Source organism: Rana temporaria, chromosome 12 (genome assembly GCF_905171775.1).
Source record: "Rana temporaria chromosome 12, aRanTem1.1, whole genome shotgun sequence".
NCBI lineage: Eukaryota > Metazoa > Chordata > Amphibia > Anura > Ranidae > Rana > Rana temporaria.
Window position 1 is genome coordinate 16,707,157 of NC_053500.1, and position 23,502 is coordinate 16,730,658.

Genomic DNA, 23,502 nt, shown 5'->3' on the forward strand with positions numbered 1-23,502 from the left:
TTTACAGGGTATAGAGACATAATAGTTAACTGATTCCTTTTAAAAATGATTAAAAATAGATAAAAATCAATCATATAATGTACCTGCAGTTTCTAGTTACGTTTTTGCGTGTTTCCTGCTTCTGTGATGTACAGAGACACAGAGCCAATACAGGGCAGTGATTGTTTGGAAAACGAAACTGATTGGTGCTGAGGGGTTTTAGACACACAGGGCCAGATTCACGAACAATTACGGCGGCGTAACGTATCCCCTTTACGTTACTCCACCGCAAGTTTTCATCGTAAGTGCTTGATTCACAAAGCACTTGCGTGTAAACTTGCGGCAGCGTAGCGTAAAGCCGTCCGGCGCAAGCCCGCCTAATTCAATTGGGGTGTGTACCATTTAAATTAGGCGCGCTCCCGTGCCGAACGTTCTGCGCATGCTCCGTGTGAAAATTTCCCGCCGTGCTTTGCGCGAAATTACGGCGCCCCGACGTGTTTTTTGAATGGCGACGTGCGTTACGTCCTTTCGTATTCCCGGACATCTTACGCAAAAAAATAATAATTTAAAATTCGACGCGGGAACGACGGCCATACTTTAACATGGCTGGTCTAAACCTAAGCCATGAAATAGCAGGCCTAAGTTTGCGACGGGAAAAGCCGACTAGCGACGACGTAAGAGAATGCGATGACCGCGCGTACCTTCGTGGATCGCTGCAAACAGCTAATTTGCATACCCAACGCAGGAAAACGACGCAAACTCCACCCAGCGGCCGCCGGAGAATTACACCTACGATCCGAAGGCGTACGAAGCCGTACGCCTGTCGGATCTATGCCAAAAGCCGTCGTATCTTGGTTTGAGGATTCCAAATCAAGATACGACGCGGCAAATTTGAAAATACGCCGGCGTATCAGTAGATACGCCAGCGTATTTGTGCTGTGAATCTGGCCCACAGTAATCACACCTCCTTGATTAGTGACCACAGACAGAAAGCTCCCAGTACTGTGGTCATCAGGAAACAGACAACCAGGAAGTGTGGAGATCAGAGAAGAATTACAGCAACTTGAGAGCAAAAACGAACAATGAGGACATGAAAACAGCACTGCATTAAGGTAAAAGAAGGTATTAAGATTTAAAAAAAATTCCTTTACAAACTCTTTAAGCAAAGCTCCAACATTTTGTATGTGTTGTTAAGCAAAAGGCACGATTGAAAATAACGGTTGTCCTGTTGAGGAAACGTCTACAATAAAGGAACTGAGGAGGAGAGGAATGATTTTCTGTCTTGCTCTATCACAGAACACGAGGCTGAGGTCAAGAGACAGGCAATTAGTCTTAGTATGGAGCTGTGTTAATTGAAACTCACCTTCTCGCCTTTCTCGCCTCGGGTGCCAGGAAGACCCTGTGAAAAACCAGAGAAGTAATAATGAGCAATTGATGAACCCACAGAATATACAACCCTATAAATAAATATAGAGATCACCGACACCTTGGAGAATGCAGCCTATCCATTTACTAGATACTGATGACATCACTGAGAATGCAGCCTATCCATTCACTAGATACCGATGACATCACTGAGAATGCAGCCTATCCATTTACTAGATACTGATGACATCACTGAGAATGTAGCCTATCCATTTACTAGATACTGATGACATCACTGAGAATGCAGCCTATCATTTTGTAGCGCCCTCTTAGTTAGACTGCTAGGCAAGTTAAATTTTTTGGCTCCTGTTGTATCCAGGGGAGCAGTAATTGTGTACTATGGTCTATTCAGGGCCCCTGGAACTGGATGCTGGATTACTTTACGAGAGGCTGCAGCTATGGACTAATCCTATTCCAGGATTCTGTAGAGCCTCCTTTCTGTGCTGCGCCTTAAAGCTACTTCATGGTCCCCAGCCTTTAACCTACAGATTGTTCCATAGTCTTGCTATACCTGTTCTGAAAGCTGCCTCATGGTCCCCAGCTGTGAACCTATAGACCGTTCCAGTTTAGCTATACCTGTTCTGAAAGCTCCTTCATGGTCCCCAGCTGTGAACCTATAGACCGTTCCAGTTTAGCTATACCTGTTCTGAAAGCTACTTCATGGTCCCCAGCTGTGAACCTATAGACCGTTCCAGTCTAGCTATACCTGTTCTGAAAGCTACTTCATGGTCCCCAGCTGTGAACCTATAGACTGTTCCAGTCTAGCTATAATGGTTCTGCAAGCTACTTCATGGTCCCTGCCTATGAATCTATAGACTGTTTCAGTCTAGTTATACCTATTCTGCAAGCTTCTTCTTTGTCCCCGGCAGTAAACCTATAGACTGTTTCTGTCTCGCAATACCTGTTCTGCAAGCTGCTTCATGGTCCCCAGCCATGAACCTATAGACTGTTCCAGTTTAGCTATACCTTTTCTGTAAACTACTTTATGGTCCCCAGCTGTGAACCTATAGACTGTCCCGGTCTTGCAATAACTGCTTCATGGTCCCTAGCCATGAACTTATAGACTGTTCCAGTCTCTGTATACCTGTTCTGCAAGCTACTTCATGGTTCCCAGTTGTGAACCTATAGACTATTTCAGTCTAGCTATACCTGTTCTGCAAGCTACTTCAAGGTCCCCATCTGTGAACCTATAGACTGTTTCAGTCTAGTTATAAATGTTCTGCAAGCTGCATCATTGTCCCCAGCAGTAAACCTATAGACTGTTCCAGTCTAGCTATACCTGTTCTGCCAGCTGCTTCATGGTCCCCAGCCAAAAACCTACAGACTGTTCCAGTCTAGCTATAATGGTTCTGCAAGCTACTTCATGGTCCCTGGCCATAAACCTATAGACTGTTTCAGTCTAGTTATACCTATTCTGCAAGTGCTTCATTGTCCCCAGCTGTAAACCTATAGACTGTTCATGTATTGCAATACCTATTCTGCAAGCTGCTTCATTGTCACCAGCAGGAAATCTATAGACTGTTCAGCCTCGTACGCGCGACCGGTTTTCCCGTTAGGAAAACTGCCAGGAGAGCTTTTGGCCGGGAAAACCGGACGTGTGTATGTTCCCTCGTAGCTTTCCCGTCAGAAAAACAGCCGGGAATCCCGTCAGGAAAATAGAGAACCTGTTCTCTATTTTCCCGTCGGATTCCTGGCGTTTTTTTCCCCGCCAGATCTACTACTGTACTTACCTATGGGAAAGACTGCAAGTTGCCGATGGAGCATACACATGGCCAGGATTCCCGGCCAAAGCTCCATTGTAGTTTTCCTCCCGAGTTCTCTGCTTTCCCCTCAATTTCCTCTGCAGACTTTTTACCGCCGAGAAAACCGAGCGTGTGTACAGGGCTTCACTGTCTTGCAATACCTGTTCTGTTCTGCAAGCTGTTTCATGGTCCCCAGCCATTAACCTATAGACTGGTTCAGTCTAGCTATACCTGTTCTGCAAGCTACTTCACGGTCCCCAGCTGTGAACCTATAAACTGTTTCAGTCTAGCTAGAACCTATACCAGCTGTGAGTGAAAAGACAGTGGGCCGGATTCAGATACAATGGCGTATCTGTCCGGCCGGCGTAACGTATCTCCGATACGTTACGCCTCTCTAACTTTGGGCGCAAGTTCTTTATTCAGAAAGAACTTGCGCCCTTAGTTACGGCGGCGTAACGTATGTGTTGCGGCGTAAGGCCACGTAATTCAAATGGGGATGTAGGGGAGCGTGTTTTATGTAAATAATGGATGACCCGTCCGTGTACATATCCCAGTGTGCATTGCTTCCAAGTACAGCGCAACGACGTATTAGTTTCGACGTGAACGTAAATTACGTCCAGCCCTATTCACGAACGACTTACGCAAACGACGTAAAAAATTCAAATTTCGACTCGAGAACGACGTCCATACTTAACATTGCGTGCGCCTCCTAATAGCAGGAACAACCTTACGCCGAAAAAAGCCTAACGTAAACGACGTAAATAAATTGCGGCGGGCGTACAAACGTTTGTGAATCGGCGTATCTAGTTAATTTGCATAATCTACGCCGACAACAACGGAAGCGCCCCTAGCGGCCAGCGTAAGAATGCACCCTAAGATACGACGGCGTAAGAGACTTATGCCAGTCGTATCTTAGGCTAATGTCGGCGTATCTAGCTTTCTGAATACAGAAAGTAGATACGCCGGCGTATCCATAGATACGCCGCGTAATTCCAAGCTGCGCCGGCGTATCTACTTTCTGTATTCAGAAAGCTAGATACGCCGACATTAGCCTAAGATACGACTGGCATAAGTCTCTTACGCCGTCGTATCTTAGGGTGCATTCTTACGCTGGCCGTAATTCTTTCCTGAATCTACCCCAATGTCACTACTGTTGAGAGAGAGGGGTCCTCTGCAAAATTGTGCTCAAGCGTTTTGGAGTATCCCACATCACCCGCGTCCCCTTCCAGGCTCCTATAAGCAATAAAATAGAGAAAAAGACGTTAAACCCCTAGACTGTTCAATGAGCCAGAGTGAATGGACTATTGCAGTGTGCCTGGCTGCCTCTGCACAATTTGGGAAAGAAAATGATCGGCCCCAACGGGAGCTACACTTTCATTAGAGTCTGGTGAAAATTTGACCTATCATTTCTTTAGAGACTGGTGACATTAGTGAGAATGCAGCCTTTCCATTCACTAGAAACGAATTATATCAATGACAACGCAGCCTATCCATTCACTGTGCTTGAGAAATATCACTTTAGTTAAGCTAATCCTAAAATAGCTACTGCTGCTTTAAATGGAAACACAATTCCACACCTCATAGAACTGTTTGCTAAGTGTTAGTATTCTGGATCTGCTTCCTGAACTAATGACATTCAATTAATGGGAAGAAGAACGTTACACACAGTCACCAGGATCCTCGGAAATATTTTTCAAAGTGTCACCTGCGTCATCTCGCACACAGCAGCTTACAACAGCGAAGCTGTAAAACATATGTAATCTGCCATAATTCACAAGATCCTATCAATGGTACATCCAGCTAGTGCTGGCTAGGGATGAGCTTCGTATTCGAGTCGAACTCATGTTCGACTCGAACATCGTATGTTCGATCGTTCGTCGAAATACGAACAAAACGGGTCGTTTGCGCCAAATTCGAGTTACGTTTCACAGGCCATAATTCACTGCGGCATCGCTGGCTGATGATTGGCCAAGCATGCACTATGACCCGCATGCTTGGCCAATCACAGCTTGCAAAAAACGGAGAGCCATAATTGGCCAAAGCTAGGGTGGCTTTGGCCAATTATGGCTCAGGGGGTTTAGTACACGCCCCACACTATAAAAGGCCGCCTGCAGGTCGGCCTTGTGTAGTGTGTTGCGGTGGTTAAAGTGGAGGTTCCCCCTAAAAAAAAATTCTAACAATACATTGAGAAGACTGATTACACTGCGGGCATGCTGTTTTTTTTTTGTTTTTTTTTTTCGTACATACCTCGTTATCGCCGTTTCATCCCTCGGCTTCCGGGTATGATTCTTGCGGGTCTGGGCGTTCCTAGTTGATTGACGTTCCTCCGACTGACGCATACTTGACTTCACGACTTTTCGAAAGAAGCAGAACGTCGCTGTGCAGGCGCCGTGTAGAGCCTACTCTATACGGCGCCTGCGCAATGACGTTCGGCTTCTGTCGGAAAGTCGTGACGCGCAGTATGCGCCGGTCGGAGGAACGTCAATCAACTAGGAACGCCCAGTCCAGCAAGAATCATACCCGGAAGCCGAGGGATGAAACGGCGATAACGAGGTATGTACGGAAAAAAAAAACAGCATACCCGCAGTGTAATCAGTCTTCTCAATGTATTGTTAGAATTTTTTTTTAGGGGGAACCTCCACTTTAAGAGAGGACAGAGAGAGTGTCATTTTTTGCAGGTAGATAGAGCAGGCAGGCAGGCTAGTCAGTTAATGTTACAGTGTGTAGAGGATATATATACATCCCAGGTGTTGTACATATATTTATACACTGTATAGTTTAGCTAGATCAGTTCTTCCTAATTTACTGGCAGGCAGGTGATTGTGCTAGTTGCAGTATTCTCACGTGGTTTATTGCTGTGTCCTCTGTAGTTTGCACCTAAAGCTACTTGGTGTGTACTGGCCGTGTGCTCTGTAGTTTGCACCTAAAGCTACTTGGTGTGTACTGGCCGTGTGCTCTGTAGTTTGCACCTAAAGCTACTTGGTGTGTACTGGCCGTGTGCTCTGTAGTTTGCACCTAAAGATTCAGGAGCAAGGGGGTAGATTCAGGTAGCAATTACGCCTGCGTATCCATAGATACGCAGCGTAATTGCTAATTTGCGCCGGCGTATCGACTTTTCTGTATTCAGAAAGCTCGATACGCCGACTGTAGCCTAAGATATGACTGGCATAAGGCTCTTATGCCGTCGTATCGTAGGCTGCATTCTTACGCTGGCCGCAAGGTGGCGTTCCCGTAGTTTCCCGACGGAGCATGCGCACTACGTTCGGCGCGGGAACGCGCCTAATTTAAATGATCCACGCCCCCTACGGGATCATTTAAATTACACGGGCTTACGCCGGCCAGTTTTACGGAGCGCACACGCAAATTACGGAGCTACTGCTTCGTGAATGAAGCGTAGCGCAAGTAATTTACGGAGGCGTAGCGTTAAAACGGTACGCTGCGCCTCCGTAAGAGTGCGCAGCCCTACCTGAATCTACCCCAGTGATTTTAAAGATGCCTAAATAAAAAAATAAAAAATTCCTTTAAATATTGTACCTGCTGGGTGTCTATAGTATGCCTGTGATAACGTCTTTGAGAACCCGGGTCTTGCCCGAGGGAACATGTATCAATGGAAAAAAAGTTTTAAAAACTGTCGTTTTTTCAGGGGTCCTGAAAAAAACGACCGTTTTTAAAACTTTTTTCCATTGATACATGTTCCCTGGGGCAAGACCCGGGTTCTCAAAGGCGTTTTACGACAATAACTTGCATATTAGGCTTTAAAATGAGGACTTTTGAATTTGAACGTTCGAGTCCCATAGACGTCAATGGGGTTCTAAATGTTTGCGCAAACGTTCGGTCCGTTCGAAAGTTCTGGTGCGAACCGAACGGGGGGGGGGGGATGTTCGGCTCATCCCTAGTGCTGGCCATGTAAAAACCTTTCCTCTATTGGGGGGTCCAGGCAGCCCCTTGCGCCCTCTAACCTCCACCCCATTCTTAAACAAGCCATTTCACAAGGTTTCCCATGATTCCCTGTTTTGTGAAGGCAACAAATTTATAGAACCTGCCCCGGACCGCAAATGGGCCATCCAGAATCTATATATACGTCAGGACCCCATATACGTACTGTGGGCCCAACGTCTCCAACAGGTCCTCTTTCACCAGGACTTCCAATTAATCCTTGGACCCCTTGAATACCCTAAAAAATAAAAAAATAAGTATTAATACAAAATCAAAAATAGAATTCAGACACCTATAATATTCACTGAAATAGTAACACCATGTGGAAGATGAGTCACCCATGTAATGTGGTCTATAAAAGCATAAATTTACCGTAGTAGTAAACATATCATGAGTGTTCATGAGGTTTCAAAGATTCATGCAGCTGATTAGGCGTCACTCCTCACTGACCACATCATATAGAGACCAACGGTAAAAATTAGAATGACCTCCATGATTAAGCCTCATAGTCGGGACGAAACGCGTTGGGGTCATGGCTTGGATGGAGAGAAGAAAAGGTTTGAGTCAGGAAGGACCCACTCCCAGCCTGCACCCTCACAGCAGCTTCCACCACATAAGATTATGGTCGCCTGAGCAGGGCCCCTAAGCAATATTCAGGGTCACAGTAAAAACAGAATGTTATTTGAAGTGGAAATTTGTTTGCTTTCTACCCGATCCACAAAGAATCTCATGACTCTTCTTAGCAGTCTCTTCCACCTTTGCTTCTGCTGCTGGAGTTACCCACAAATGTCCAGTGGTAGGCAATTAAAAAATAAAAATAAAAGAGTACACAATTAAACAAAAAATAGGAGTACACAAAAACCGAAATGCCTTTTAGACACTTATTTAGGAGTAACAATCCACAGAGAGTTTTGTGACTCCTCTAAGCAAACTTTTCCACCCAACTTGGGTTGTGCTGTTAGAGATACCCACAATTGTCCAGTGGCAGAAAAAGCTAAAATTTTCAATTAAAAATTAAAAACCAAGTGACCTTGGCTCTACAGCTATAGGGCTGGATCCACAATAATCAACATAAAACACGCCCCCTCACCCTCATTTGAATTAGGCGCGCTTACGCCGGCCCCATTTACGCTACGCCGCCATAACTTAGGAGGCAAGTGCTTTGTGAATACAGCACTTGCCTCTCTGACTTACGGCAGCGTAGTGTAAATAGTGTAAATACGATACGCTGCGCCGCCATAAAAATGCGCGGAACTACCTGAATCCAGCCCATAGTTTCTAAAGTAATGGGAAAGCTCAAAAAAGGAATAAATTTGTAAAAAAATAAAATAAACTGTGAATGACTTATTGAAGCAAATTCATGATGAATAATCCACAGAGAGTCTTGTGACCCCCTCTAAAAAAGTAATTTCCACCTTTAAAACCCTAGGCCCTAGTGGTGAGCTGAACTTCCATGGGTTTGATTTTGAGCAGGGATTCCATGAGCTGCAAAGAAGTTCAGATGCCAAACCCAAACCCCTCTGAAATCAAAGGAAGACGCATCTGTCAATCCGACAACCAAATCTAGCAAAGCACCTTGCCCCCAATTTGATAAGGACAAGGGCCTCTTCCCTGCAACCCTGGCTCGGTGGTTGTGGGGGTCTGAGAGCGGGGGGCTTATTGGAATCCAGAAGCCTCCTTTAATAATATCAACAATGGGCCCAACAGATACCACATCATGGTATTATTTTACTGGCTTTCAGATTCCGATAGTCCCCCCCACTCTCAGACCCCCACAACCACCGGGCCAGGGTTGCAGGGAAGATGCCCTTGTCATCATCAACATGGGTGCTTTGCCAGATTTGGTTATCAGATTGACAGATACAGTAACCTAAAAAAGAGACACCCAAACATTTGACACAAACAAACTAAAAATCCCAAAAACATGTCCCTTGATGTAATCCATCGTCAATGACAATGCCTGATGCCTCGTACACACAGCCATTTTTCTCGGCAGGAAAAAAACGATGTTTTTCCCGACACGTTTCCTCTCCAGCCTCACTTGCATACACACGTTCATGCAAAAAACCATCCGACCAAAGCGCGGTGACGTACAACACGTACGGCGGGACTATAAAGGGAAAGTTCCTTTCAAATGGCGCCACCCTTTGGGCTACATACTTGATTCTGAGCATGCACGTTTTTTTCCCCCTAGGAAAAGAATACACACAACCGTTTTTCGCAACGATAAAAAGACTGACAGGAAACACGACGAGAAAAAAGAAAGCTGGCTTCAATTTTTTAGCAGGCAGTTTTTTCGCCGAGAAAACTGCTAGGGAGCATACACACGACCGGTTTTCACGACCAAAATAAAAAATGGCAGTTATCTCATCGCGATAACCGAGGTCGTGTGTACATGACACCCGCCGAAGGGAAAAAAAAATTTTTTTGGCATGCAGATGCAGGCAACCGATCCTGATGGTAACACTACCTTGAATGGCAGCCCCCCTGACTGTTATCCACCATGTACTGTGACATCATTGCCCAAATATGGCCAGTAGCCACCAAAGTTCTCTCCATCCTCTTTCTCTTCTCGGCACACCTCCACACATTACAGGTACTGACTTCTGACTTGTACTGTTCCAGCACTAAATGTCTGTAATATATTCAATCTAATGAGCACAATTGTCGGATTCTTGGATCCCCCGACTCTGATGTTATAGGAAAGCTATAAATAAAAGCTGCCCTATATAGGAGGACTGTTTGTAACTCTGACAAATACAGTGAATTAGTCCAAGTTCCCAGAATTCACAGCACCCCCGAATAATAAGTGCAGGAAGTAAATGGAAAGTCTACTTTTTGCTAAAAATAATAATCCAGTAAATCATACATCACTGCTACACCAGCCATTTTGTAATTTAGCCCCATTAAGGATGACCTTTCTCTTTCAATCTGCAGACGCTGTGATTTTCCATCATTGATGCTTGTCTATAATATGGCAGACAGGATCGTTCTGTATGCCGCTCTTGTACAGACTCTGGCTGGAGTGACTGAGTCACTGGCTGGAGTGACCGAGTCACTGGCTGGAGTGGCCGAGTCACTGGCTGGAGTGACCGAGTCACTGGCTGGAGGGACCGAGTCACTGGCTGGAGGGACCGAGTCACTGGCTGGAGGGACCGAGTCACTGGCTGGAGTGGCCGAGTCACTGGCTGGAGTGGCCGAGTCACTGGCTGGAGTGACCGAGTCACTGGCTGGAGTGACCGAGTCACTGGCTGGAGTGACCGAGTCACTGGCTGGAGTGGCCGAGTCACTGGCTGGAGTGGCCGAGTCACTGGCTGGAGTGGCCGAGTCACTGGCTGGGGTGGCCGAGTCACTGGCTGGGGTGGCCGAGTCACTGGCAGGGGTGACCGAGTCACTGGCTGGGGTGGCCGTGTCACTGGCTGGGGTGGCCGAGTCACTGGCTGGGGTGGCCGAGTCACTGGCTGGAGTGGCCGAGTCACTGGCTGGGGTGGCCGAGTCACTGGCTGGGGTGGCCGAGTCACTGGCTGCTTTTCTCCAGAAGTTCTGCACAGAGCTGGTAGTCACATTAGAAGCATCTCCCGCAAAAGACGTTTAACCAGCAGAGATACCTTCTAAGAATGTTACACAGCGGTGTAAAGGATTCTCCGAATTACAGCACATGAGACTGCCCAGATGCAGTGGCGGCTGGTGCTCAAAGTTTTTGGGGGGGGCGCAAACAAAAAAAATTGCAGCCTCACTGTGCCCATCAAATGCAGCCACTGTGCCATAAATTGTCACCACTATGCCATACCATCAAACGCAGCCACTGTGCCATCAATTCCCACCACTGTGCCATGCCATCAAATGCAGCCACTGAGCCATGTCATCAAACGCACCCACTGTGCCATGCCATTAAACGCAGCCACTGTGCCATCAATTGTCACCACTGTGCAATGCCATCAAATGCAGTCACTATGCCATACCATCAAATGCAGCCACTGTGCCATCAATTCCCACCACTGTGCTATGCCGTCAAATGCAGCCACTGAGCCATGCCATCAAACGCACCCACTGTGCCATGCCATTAAACGCACCCACTGTGCCATCAATTGTCACAACTGTGCCATGCCATCAAATGCAGTCACTATGCCATGCCATCAAACGCAGCCACTGTGCCATCAATTCGCACCACTGTGCCATGCCATCAATTGTCACCCCTGTGCCATGCCATCAAACGCAGCCACTGTGCCCATCAATTGTCGCCACTGTGCCAATTGTCTCCACTGTGCCCTTTAATTGTCGACACTGTGCCCATTGTTGCCACTGTGCCCATTGATGTCACTGTGCCCTTTAATTGGTGCTGTGCCCATTGATGTCACTGTGCCCTTTAATTGCCCCCACTGTGCCCATTGTCCCCACTGTGCCCATTGTCCCCACTGTGCCCATTGTCGCCGCTGAGCCCTGTAAAATGTAATGCAAATTTAATGCAAAACAAACATCACAATTATGCAACGTTTCCAGGTCACACGGGACCTCTTCGTCAGGCGAGTGATCACTCACCTGACCTCGAAACGTTGCACTATTGTGATGTTTGTTTTGCATTACATTTTTGGACGTAATCTACGATCCACGGTGTACTGGCGAATATGTTCGTTTGTTTGATGGTTCCAGTGCCCAGCTGGTGATCGTTTAGCACCCTCTATGAGCCGTTTTTCCAGGAACGTGTGCGATTGGAATATTGACTAGATGATACAGAAAGACACCAGACTGGGATAACACAGAGGGAGTCACCCTCCCACCCAGGGCCGCCATCAGGGGGGTACAGGCCTGTAAGGGGCCCGGACCCCCCCCCCCCCCCCCCCCACGTTTTAAAAAATAAAATAAAAATTTTGTTTGACCCCCCCACATTTAGAAACTCGCGGCAGGGGGCCCGGACGCCCCTCCCCCCCATTATTTTTTTCCGTCTGACCCCCCCCCCCACCTTTAGCAACTCGCGGCAGGAGAGAGAAGGGAAGACTTGACTTGACTTTGCTTTGTTCGTCAGCACCAACCCCCCCATCCGCGCTTATCTGCTTGCGGCAGGACAGAGAAGAGATGACACTTTCGTTACACCCCCCCCCCCAGCTTATCATCTTGCGGCAGGCAGTAAAGAGGAGACCCCCCTGGTTCTATGCTCCAGGGGGGGGCCTGCCTAAAGCTGTGTAAGGGCCCCCAAAATTTGTGATGGCTGCCCTGCTCCCACCAATGCTCGAGATACGCCACGTAAGTGTAACTATGCGCTGTCGTATCTGTGCGCCGTGCCCACAAAACTAGATACGCCTAAAAATAGGCTTCCTACGAACGACGTAACTTGCCTATGTCGTCGTATCGTGGGCGCATAGTTACGCCGGACGCATTTGCCGCTTCCATAGATTTTCTATGCACATATGCAAATGAGGGAGATACGCCGATTCACAAATGTAGTTGCGCCCGGCTCATTATATACGCGGTATGCGTAAGACTTACGTCCGGCGTAAAGTTATTCCCCATATAGGTGGTGCAACTCATGCAAAGGTATGGACCAGGGAACAACCGCCGTATTTTACGTCGTTTACGTAGTAGTACGTGAATAGTGCCGGAGCGTAGGTTACGTTCACGTCGTAGGCAGTGATTCAACGTATCTTAGGGAGTAGTTTTGACGTGATTCTGCGCATGCGCACTGGGTTGCGTCCACGGGACGGCGCATGCGCCGTACGTTAATCGTATCTTTATGACGATCAGTACATCATTTACATGGGGTCACGCCTCATTAGCATGGCTCACGTCCACTTCCCCCTACGCTGGCTTACGCCGAGGAAACCCAGCGTAGATTTGGGGGCGAGTGCTTTGTGAATACTGTGCTTGGCGCTCTGCGCTATGCCGGCGTAGCCGAAATAAGATACGCTACGCCGGCATAAATATGCGCCAATGTATGTGAATCCGGGCCCATGTATTTAGCAGTTTGCCCAGAGATCTACTGAAATATAAAAAAGATTGCAGGTCATCAGCCCAATTTAAAATAACATTACCATTCCATTGGCTGTACATATGGACAAATCGCTGTTTTATCGCTAACAAATAAAAGAAGTCGGGTTCCATTCGGATCCCAGCTGGAGCTGTTTAGCTTAATAGATAAGCAGTATTGTATTATAATGTACTATCATAAATAAGTGACGGGACTTACATAATAAATGATACCTAAAATAAAGCACTCATGAATTTAAACATGGAACTCGGTGCCAGGGCGGCTCATATACATATTTTAATTTGCAAGATAAATTTAGCGCTGCAAACTTTCTTCTTTATTTTGGTCGGATTCTAAAAAAAACGCGGACTCTGCGGCGGCCCCGCTCATGTACATATTTTCATTTGCATGATAAATTTAACGCTACAAACTTTAAATTTTTCTGTCGCTAGCGAAAGTGAACCGAGGTCGTTTACGCCCGAATTTGCATAATGGCGATTTGAATGGCTCTGCGGTAATGTTGATTAAATTTTGTTTTTTTTACTAAATCGCTGTCTGGAATTGATGATCCAGAACTTTCCACTCGTTAGACTTTTTGTCTTAGTTTCACGTTTTGTTTAGTTCCTTTATCATTTGCGTTCTCTCCTATTCGTGGAAAGGCTTGCTGATGATCCGTGACATGGTGGCTTCGCGATTTATCCTCGCTGGGTGGTTTTCTGTTGGATCTTCGTAATAAATAAAGAATATGTTTAATAAATGGACTTGTTGTGGATCACTGAGGTTCTAACAAAGCAGCACAAATCGAATGCGTGCCTCCGTCCCCAAGCCGTGTCTATGGTAGCGTGGGCGGACTCGTGAGGATCTGTAGGTACGAAATTGTAATGTCAATCAGTAAACTACGAATGCAATTTAAAAAGTAAATTAATCTTTTTAAATCTGCAGCTCTCATTGAAATAATAGTGGGTGATCCTGCCAAGACCATCCTTGTTTAGGCACTTCCTGTTTTGGGGTGACCACACTCCATCTATATACCAAGTGTGCTCCTGCGTTGTCTCCATGTGTGGTCTCCATGCAGGGCCAATTGAAGGAAATTGGGGGCCCCAAGCAAAATGGACATGGAGGCCCCTCAACCCCCCTTCCTATGTTCTTTTAACACTCCCACCCCACCGTACCGCGCTGGACTGAAAGGAAGTGACGTGAGCACTCAGTGTGCACTTCCTGTCAGTCCGGCCGGGAACAGGAAACTGAATCTCCTGTACCGCCTGACAGGAGGAAGGAAGAGGAGCTCGGCCACGCTACAGGGAAGGGGAAGAAGTAACGAGAGAGGCAGCAGTGCTGCAGCCGCCTGAGGCTCTCTATAGAGCACTCAGGCGGCTTCAGCATTTATAGGAAGTGCGGCAAGGTCCCTGCATGGGGCCTCAGGCCAGCTCGGGGGCCCCAAGCAATTGCTTGGTTTGCTTGTCTCCATGCGCGGTCTCCATGTGTTGGCCATGTCAACGCACCATCAGGAAAGCCATCCTAAAAAATACCATGCAGCCATCACAGGAGTCCATGAAGACAAGAAAGAGGCTGCAGGAGATCAGCAGCAACCAGACCAAAGGATGATCCGCAGGGGTGGTCCATCAGAACGCAATGACATGGTGATCGTCCGGGCAGCCTGGGCTCAGGTGTATGAGTACACGACAGTAAGGCAGAGCTGAACGGATACGGGATCCTAAGGGAGGTATAGGGTCAATTCAATGTACGAGAGATCATGTTGATGCATTTTATATTGACCTTGAAGTCGATATTGTTATCACTGTGAGTAAAGGTTTAAAAAAACAGATCTAGGAAATGGGGCTTTGAGGAAGCCCTCTTGGGGTTGGTCATCGGAAAGCAATAGAGGTGAATGCCAACTAATCCCACATCCATGCCAACCAACCCTACGTCCATGCCAATCAATCCAACCTCCATGTTAACTCCACAGTTGGTAGCACTAGTCACCTCTGACTCTACTAGTAAGTCCAAGTCCAGAAAAAGGGGCAATGAGGAAATTCTCTTGGGGTTGGCCTGTGGAAGCAATAGAGGTCAATGCCAACCAACCCTATGTCCATGCCAGCCAACCCTGGGTTAATGCCAACCAACCCCATATCCATGCCACACAACCATACCTCCATGCCACACAACCCCATTTCTATGCCAAATAACCCTACGTCCATGCCAAACAAGTCTACGTCTATGCCAGATAACCCTACGTCCATGTGAAACAACTCCATGTCTATGTCAAACAACCCCATGTCTATGCCAAATAACCCTATGTCTATGCCAAATAACCCTATGTCCATGCCAAACAAGCCTACGTCTATGCCAAACAAGCCTACGTCTATGCCAAACAACCGCATGTCTATGCCAAATAACCCTATGTCCATGCCAAACAAGCCTATGTCTACGCCAGCCAATCTCACATCCAAGCTAACTAATTCCACTTCCTTTATTTAGGCCCAGGTCGAGCGGCACCCCAGACACCAGTAAGGGGAACTCTGCTGGAGATGCTGTCGCTGTTTTCATATATAGTGGCTAGCACTAGTCACCTCTGACTCTACTAGTAAGTCCAGGTCCAGGAAAAGAGGCATTAAGGATGCCCTCTTGGGGTTGGTCTTTGGAAACAATAGAGGTACATGCCAACCAACCCCATGTTCATGCCAACCAACCCTACATTTATTCAAACTAATCCCATGTCCATGCCAACCAACCCCACCTCCTTTATTCAGGCCCAGGCAGAGCAGCACCCCAGACACCAGTAAGGGGAACTCTGCTGGAGATGCTGGAGCTGTTTTCATATATATTTGGTAGCACACCTCTGACTCTACTAGTAAGTAGTTGGAGTTGAACCTTACATCCATGCCAACCAACTCCATGTTCATGCCAATCAATCCAACCTCCATGTTGACTCCTCAGTTGGTAGCACTAGTTACCACTGACTCTACTAGTAAGTCCAGGTCCAGGAGAAGGGGCAATGAGGAAATTCTCTTGGGGTTGGCCTTTGGAAGCAAAAGAGGTCAATGCCAACCAACCCTATGTCCATGCCAACCAACCCTGGATTAATGCCAGCCAACCCCACATCCATGCCACACAACCATACGTCCATGCCACACAACCCTATTTCTATGCCAAATAACCCTATGTCCATGCCAAACAAGTGTATGTCTATGCCAGACAACCCTATGTCCATGCCAAAAAACTCCATGTCTATGCCAAATAACCCTATGTCTATGCCAAATAACCCTACATCCATGCCAACCAACTCCATTTTCATGCCAAGCAATCCAACCTCCATGTTGACTCCTCAGTTGGTAGAACTAGTTACCACTGACTCTACTAGTAAGTCCAGGTCCAGGAAAAGGGGCAATGAGGAAATTCTCTTGGGGTTGGCCTTTGGAAGCAAAAGAGGTCCATGCCAACCAATCCTACGTGGATGCCAAACAACCCCCCATTCATTCAAACTAATCCCACCTTCATGCCAACCAACCCCACTTTTATTCAGACCCAGGCAGAGCAGCAACCCAGACACCAGTAAGGGGAACTCTACTGGAGATGCTGGTGCCGTTTTCTTATATACGGTAGTTGGTTTCGGTAGTCACCTCTGACTCTACTGGTAAATCTTAAAGTCTAATTTTAGGCAAACATGTCTACAAGTGGAGTTTAGACATTTTTCTCATTGCTTATCTTACCCGAGGTCCCGGTGGGCCGGAAGGGCCTGTATTTCCCTCCAATCCCCGTACGCCCTAGAGATAATAATAATAAAAAAAAATACTGATAAAGTATACATAGGAGCCAGGGAGCACAGTCTATCTTACACACACCTATAGATTCACTTAGCAGTACACCGAAACCCCCCAGCTACCAGCTTCGAGCTTACCATGTTGCCAGATAACTTCTGATTGGCTGCTAGGAACTGCTGCTCAACACAGCACAATCTACATAAAGTGGAGCACCTATAGCAAACAGTTTAAGAAAAGCCTCGTACTAAAAAGATACTCAATTGCAGTTAAAGGGATGAGTTTCTCATGGATTCATTTTGGTTAAAATTTCCCTTGAGTCCATTCAAGGTCTTTTCCATTTTGTGAATCCTGATGAAGGGTAGCGGGGGGGGGGGGGGGGCAAATTCCCCTGAAAGTGTTGGCTAATTTACGAATAATAAAGGCATCTTCCAAACGAAACTCACTGGCCCGGATTCAGAAGGATCAGCGGATACGTTACGCCGCTGTAACTTTGGGCACAAGTTCCGTATGCAGAAAGAACTTGCGCCCTTAGTTCCGGCGGCGTAACGTATGTGTGGCGGCGTAAGCCCGCCTAATTCAAATGGGGATGTTGGGGGGGTGTTTTATTCAAATTTCACTTGACCCCGCGTATTTGATGTTTTTTGTGAACGGCGCATGCGCCGTTCGTGAAAAAATCCCAGTGCGCATGCTCGAAATTACGCCGCAAAGCCTCATTGGTATCGACGTGAACGTAACTTACGCAAAGCCCTATTCGCGAACGACTTACGCAAACGACGTAAAATTTTCAAAACTCGGCGCGGGAACGACGGCCATACTTAACATAGGATACGCCGCATATACCCCTCATATAGCAGGGGTAACTTTACGGCGGAAAAAGCCGAACGCAAAGGACGTAAAAAAAATGCGCCGGGCGGACGTTGGTTTCTGAATCAGCGTAACTACCTAATTTGCATATTCAACGCGGAAGTCTAGGGAAGCGCCCCTAGCGGTCACCGTAAATATGCAGCCTAAGATACGACGGTGTAAGACACTTACGCCGGTCGGATCTTAGGGAAATCTATGCGTAACTGATTCTCTGAATCAGGCGCATAGATACGACGGTCGGACGCAGAGATATGACGGCGTATCAGGAGATACGCCATCGTATCTCGTTTCTGAATCCGGGCCACTGTGCTCAACCCAGATGGATCCGATATCCAGTGTGGAAACGCGCCACGGCGGCTAATGCCCTGTACACACGATCGGATTTTCCGTCAGAAAAACCTTGGATGTTTTTTCCGACGGAATTCCGCTCAAGCTTGGCTTGCATACACACGGTCACACAAAAGTTCTCTGAACTTTCGTCCGCCAAGAACGCGGTGACGTACAACACTACGACGAGCCGAGAAAATGAAGTTCAATGCTTCAGAGCATGCATCGAATTGTTTCCGGGGCATGCGTCGGAATTTTGCGCGTCAAAATTGCTACAGACGATTGGATTTTCCGGTAGGAAAATTTGAGAACCTGCTCTCAATCTTTTGTTGGCGGAAATTACGACAGCAAATGTCCGATGGAGCGTACACATGGTCGGAATTTCCGTTTAAAGAGCTCACATCGGACTTTTGCGGTCGGAATTTCCGATCGTGTGTACGGGGAGTAAGGCTCCTGTATGCCCTGCAAGTATACAGTACATAAAATCCAAAACTTATCCAAGGGCTGAGCAATCTTCTTTATTAGAAAACGGGGTAAAGTCCACAGATAAAACAGGGCTGACGCGTTTCGGCCAAGAATGGCCTCACTCAGGCTTGCTATGAGTAAAGCCATTCTAGGCCTAAACGCGTCAGTACTGTGGATTTTTACCCCATTTTCTAATAAAGAAGATTAATCATGGTCGAGTGACGGCTTTTATGTACGATGAAGGAATCTTGGACAACGTTTGATTTGGTGCTTGTTTTCTGAAGATCCACTCTCATGATATTAACCACTTGCCTACCGCAGTACAGTTAAATGACGGTGGCAGGCACCCTCCCTCCCTCCGGGTGGACACCATATGACGTCCTTGTATTCCCGGGGTTTTAGTGAGCACCCCTAACCCATATCTCTAACCCTACCCCTGACCCTGACCCTAAGACACTTTCCCCGACTTGTTCATTCCCCGACTTAGTTGGGGTAGGCGGTACACTTTGGTGGGGGTGGGTCAGCAACGCCCTGTGATCTTTGACCTCTGGGAACCTGCCTTCTGACCTTTGACCTCAGGGTACTCGGTGCGCGTGCCCGGCGGCCGCGATGACCGCCGGGCACCGGCGATTGCTCATCACAGAGCAGGGACGCGGAGCTGCGTGTGTAAACACACAGCTCCACGTCCTGTCAGGAGAACCAGATTGTAGGTTCCTTGTATATAGGAACCATGATCGGTTTCCTCCTTTCATCAGCCCCCTCCCCCTACAGTTAGAAGCACTCCCTATGACACACAATTAACCCCTTGATCGCCCCCTAGTGTTAACCCCTTCCCTGACAGTCACATTTATACAGTAATCAATGCATTTTTAGAGCACTGATCGCTGTATAATTGTGAATGGTCCCAAAATAGTATCAAAGGTGTCCGATGTGTCCGCCATAATGTCGCAGTCACGATAAAAATCGCAAATCGCCGCCATTACTAATAAAAAAAAAATATTAATACAAAATCCATAAAACTATCCCCTATTTTGTAGACGCTATAACTTTTGCGCAAAATAATCAATAAACGCTTATTGCGATTTTTTTTACCAAAAATATCCTCACTTCCTGTTCTTCTGTCTGTAACTCCACACTGTAATGCGAGGCTTTCTCCCTGGTGTGGAGTGTTGTGCTCACCCCCTCCCTTGGACTACAGGAGAGTCAGGACGCCCTCTACGTTGCAGATAGAGAAAGGAGCTGTGTGTTAGTGGGCGTCCTGACTCTCCCGTAGTCCAAGGGAGGGGGCGAGCACAACACTCCACACCAGGGAGAAAGCCTCGCATTACTGTGTGGAGTTACAGACAGAAGAACAGGAAGTGAGGATTTCTCAGAAGAAATAAGGACATTTAAAAGCAAAATGGAAGGATGAGGTAAGTGAAGGAGGACTGCACTAAGGGAATGGAAGATATTTAGGGAAAACATTTTTTTACCTTTACAACCCCTTTACCAAGGGCGAGGACCGTACCCCCCATCTTTTCCTTTTGCGTCTTCTCCATTTTTTGTTTCAGGAACGCAGACCATTACATAAAGCCCCCCCAAACCCCCGCACGGCGACTTTTTATCCGTAGCAAGTTCCTCGTCGTCGCTAAGAATGATTTATTGAGACGCCGACTGGCGTTCTCAGCAGGAAGCCCAATACAAGTGAATATTAAAAGGTCACATTTGTCTGCTAACTGGGAGATGTATAATGAGATGTCAGAGAGTCGGGCTGCGAGCGACGACAATTGGGAAAAGGCGCAGGACGGGGGAAATCTTCAAAGAAAAAGAGCGGTGAATGTGTCATTAGAGAGAGAGAGTGTGGGGACGGGAATCCGGGGGGAACATTCCTGAGCTACGTGCCCCCTATGTGCCCCCTATGCGCCCCCCATGGGGTCCGCCAGAAGAGAAGATACGCATCGGACACCTTTGTCCCTCCGTCCGCTTATCGATCTCTTCCGCCGGAGAAACACTTTCCATAAGTGGCAGCTATTTATAGGTCGCTGCCTGGTAACCGCGCCCAATATATTCGGGGAAGATTCTAGCAAGGAAAGAATCTTAGTTCCGGGCACATCTTCTTCTGCTACATGAAAGAAGTAAAAGAGAATTCATCAATCCTTCTAGAAAAAAAAAAAAAAAGGAAAACATTCTGTAAATGATTAGTTCTGTCTGTGACCCCACTGGGACATTTTCACCCACTTCCTGTCCCTGTGACCCCCATACAAGAAATGGAGAGTGCGGGGGTCACTGGGACATGAAGGCAGAGACAGCAATCAAACATTGTCAGAAGCTCTAAGCCTTTCCCTTTCTAAGCCTTTCCCTCTCTATGAATAGTGGGGTAGATTCACGTTGGGCCGCGCAATGATACGGCGGCGCAGCGTATCGTCTTTACGCTACGCCGCCGTAACTTCCTGTTGTGTCTTCAAGACAGGAAGTGACTGATGATCTCCCAAATGGAGACACAGACAGCAATTTAAAAAAAACAGACGTGGGTTCTTACTGGGAAAAAAAAGAATAAAAATAAAGCTGTGTGTAGAGACACCTAATAAATAGAACAACTGCGGCTATAATTAGAACACGGCGTGAACTTCATTCCTCACATACATATTTATATCCTATCACACCTATAGCTGTTCTCACACATATACACTATGGGGTAGATTCACGTAGCTATTACGGCGGCGTATCTCCAGATACGCCGCCGTAATTTGAATTCTGCGCCGGCGTATCGATACGCCGATTTCCGAAAGGCAGATACGCTAAAAAAATAGGCTTCCTCCGCCGACGTAACTTGAATGCGGCGGCATAGAATTGTGTGCAATATTACGTTGGCCGCTAGGGGCGCTTCCGTTGTTTTCAGCGTATAATATGCAAATTACCTAGATACGTCGATTCACGAACGTACGTGCGCCCGGCGGTAGTTTTTTACGTCGTTTTCGTAAGGCTTTTACTGCGTAAGGTTGATCCTGCTATTAGGAGGCGCAGCCAATGTTAAGTATGGACGTCGTTGCCGCTTCGAAATTTGAATTTTTTACGTCGTTTGCGTAAGTCGTTCGCGAATAGGGCTGGACGTAATTTACGTTCACGTCGAAACCAATACGTTGTTGCGCCGTACTTGGGAGCAATGCACACTGGGATATGTACACGGACGTCAGGTCATCATATATTTACATAAAACACGCCCCCCTTCCACATTTGAATTACGCGCGCTTACGCCGGCCCCATTTACGCTACGCCGTCGCGACTTACGGAGCAAGCGCTTTGTGAATACTGCACTTGCTCCTGTAAGTTACGGCGGCGTAGCGTCAATACGAAACGCTGCGCCGCCGTAAGAAGAAGCACAGCTACGTGAATCTACCCCTTTATTGTCAAAAGTATTGGGACGCCTGCCTTTACACGCACATGATTTTTAATGGCATCCCAGTCTTAGTCCGTAGGGTTCAATATTGAGTTGGCCCCGCCCTTTGCAGCTATAACAGCTTCAACTGTTCTGGGAAGGCCGCCCACAAGGTTTAGGAGTGTGTCTATGGGAATGTTTGACCATTCTTCCAGAAGCGCCTTTGTGAGGTCAGGCACTGATGTTGGACGAGAAGACCTGGCTCACAGTCTCCACTCTAATTCATCCCAAAGGTGTTCAATTGGGGTGAGGTCAGGACTCTGTGTAGGCCAGTCAAGTTCCTCCACCCCAAACTCACTCCTCCATGTCTTTATGTACCTTGCTTGCAAATCATTTGGTGGAGGGGGGATTATGGTGGGGGGTTGTTTTTCAGAGGTTGGGCTTGGCCTCTTAGTTCCAGGTAAGGAAGCTCTTAAGGAGTCAGCATACCAAGACATTTTGGACAATTCCATGCTCACCAGTGCACAAAGCAAGGTCCATAAAGACATGGATGAGCGACTTTGGGGTGAAGGAACTTGACTGGCCTGCACAGAGTCCTGACCTCAACCTGATAGGATGAATTAGAGCGGTCAAACATTCCCATAGACACACTCCTAAACCTTGTGGGCATCCTTTCCAGAAGAGGTGAAGCTGTTATAGCTGCAAAGGGCGGGGCCAACTCAATATTGAACCCTCCGGACTAAGACTGGGAGGCCATTAAAGTTCATGTGCGTGTAAAGGCAGGCGTCCCAATACTTTTGACAATATAGTGTATGTGGAGAAAACTGAAGGGTATACTGATGGACTTCAATACTCCTACCTTGGGTCCCATGGTGCCATCCTTTCCTGCCTTCCCCTCGGGGCCCAGAAGACCCTAAATAAACAAAGAATATGATTAAGGCAGCAACAAGATCCAATAAACTCAACCAGAATCAAAGCAGATCACATTTCTCCTGAGGTCACCTGACCTGGAACAAGCAGGCAGCCAGGGAAGTCATGATTCTTAATCCATCCACTAAGCAGGATCTGAGATAGAAGAGGGTCTACACTCACCCGTCCCTCCAAACTTCACTCCCTTGCTAAACGTGATGCCTGTCCCCCCCGCTGAATTCTGTGGTTCCTCCCGCTGGCCCCTACAACAGTAGTGACTCAGAAGTCAGCGGAATAAACTACTCCACGTAGCAGGGGACACAGGCATCTGACACTCCTCAATGTAAAGAATATCCATGCAGCTGGCAGTGGGACAGGCGACTACACACCCTCCTCTACTGCGGGTGCGGCTTAGCTGCGTTTGTTTTTTACACAGCGGCAGAGTCACTTGAAAATCGGCAATGAAAAATCAACAGGGGAGCTTCTGGATTTTCTTCTTGTCAGGTTCCTTATAAGCAAACACTTCATAATGCAGCCCAAAAGCTCCCAGCCCATGGATATACTCCATTCCTGGGAACTCAGAGCTCCCAGCCCATGGATATACTCCATTCCCGGGAGCTCGGACCTCCCACCTCATTGATATACTCCATTCCCGGGAACTCTGAGCTCCCACCTCATGGATATACTCCATTCCCGGGAGCTCGGACCTCCCACCTCATTGATATACTCCATTCCCGGGAACTCAGAGCTCCCAGCCCATGAATATACTCCATTCCC

The 23,502-nt window shown here is 47.3% G+C and overlaps 1 protein-coding gene across 1 annotated transcript in view; it reads right to left on the reverse strand.

Annotated features, from left to right (window-relative positions):
• The window catches only part of COL20A1 (collagen type XX alpha 1 chain), a 142,950-nt gene that overhangs the window by 6,661 nt on the left and 112,787 nt on the right, over nucleotides 1–23,502 (reverse strand). Inside the window, exons 30-33 of the mRNA XM_040331623.1 lie at nucleotides 22,676–22,729; nucleotides 16,755–16,808; nucleotides 7,249–7,320; nucleotides 1,343–1,378 (exon numbers count right to left, since the gene is read on the reverse strand). Coding sequence (XP_040187557.1) covers nucleotides 1,343–1,378; nucleotides 7,249–7,320; nucleotides 16,755–16,808; nucleotides 22,676–22,729 — 216 coding nt within the window. The remainder of the gene's footprint in view (nucleotides 1–1,342; nucleotides 1,379–7,248; nucleotides 7,321–16,754; nucleotides 16,809–22,675; nucleotides 22,730–23,502) is intronic.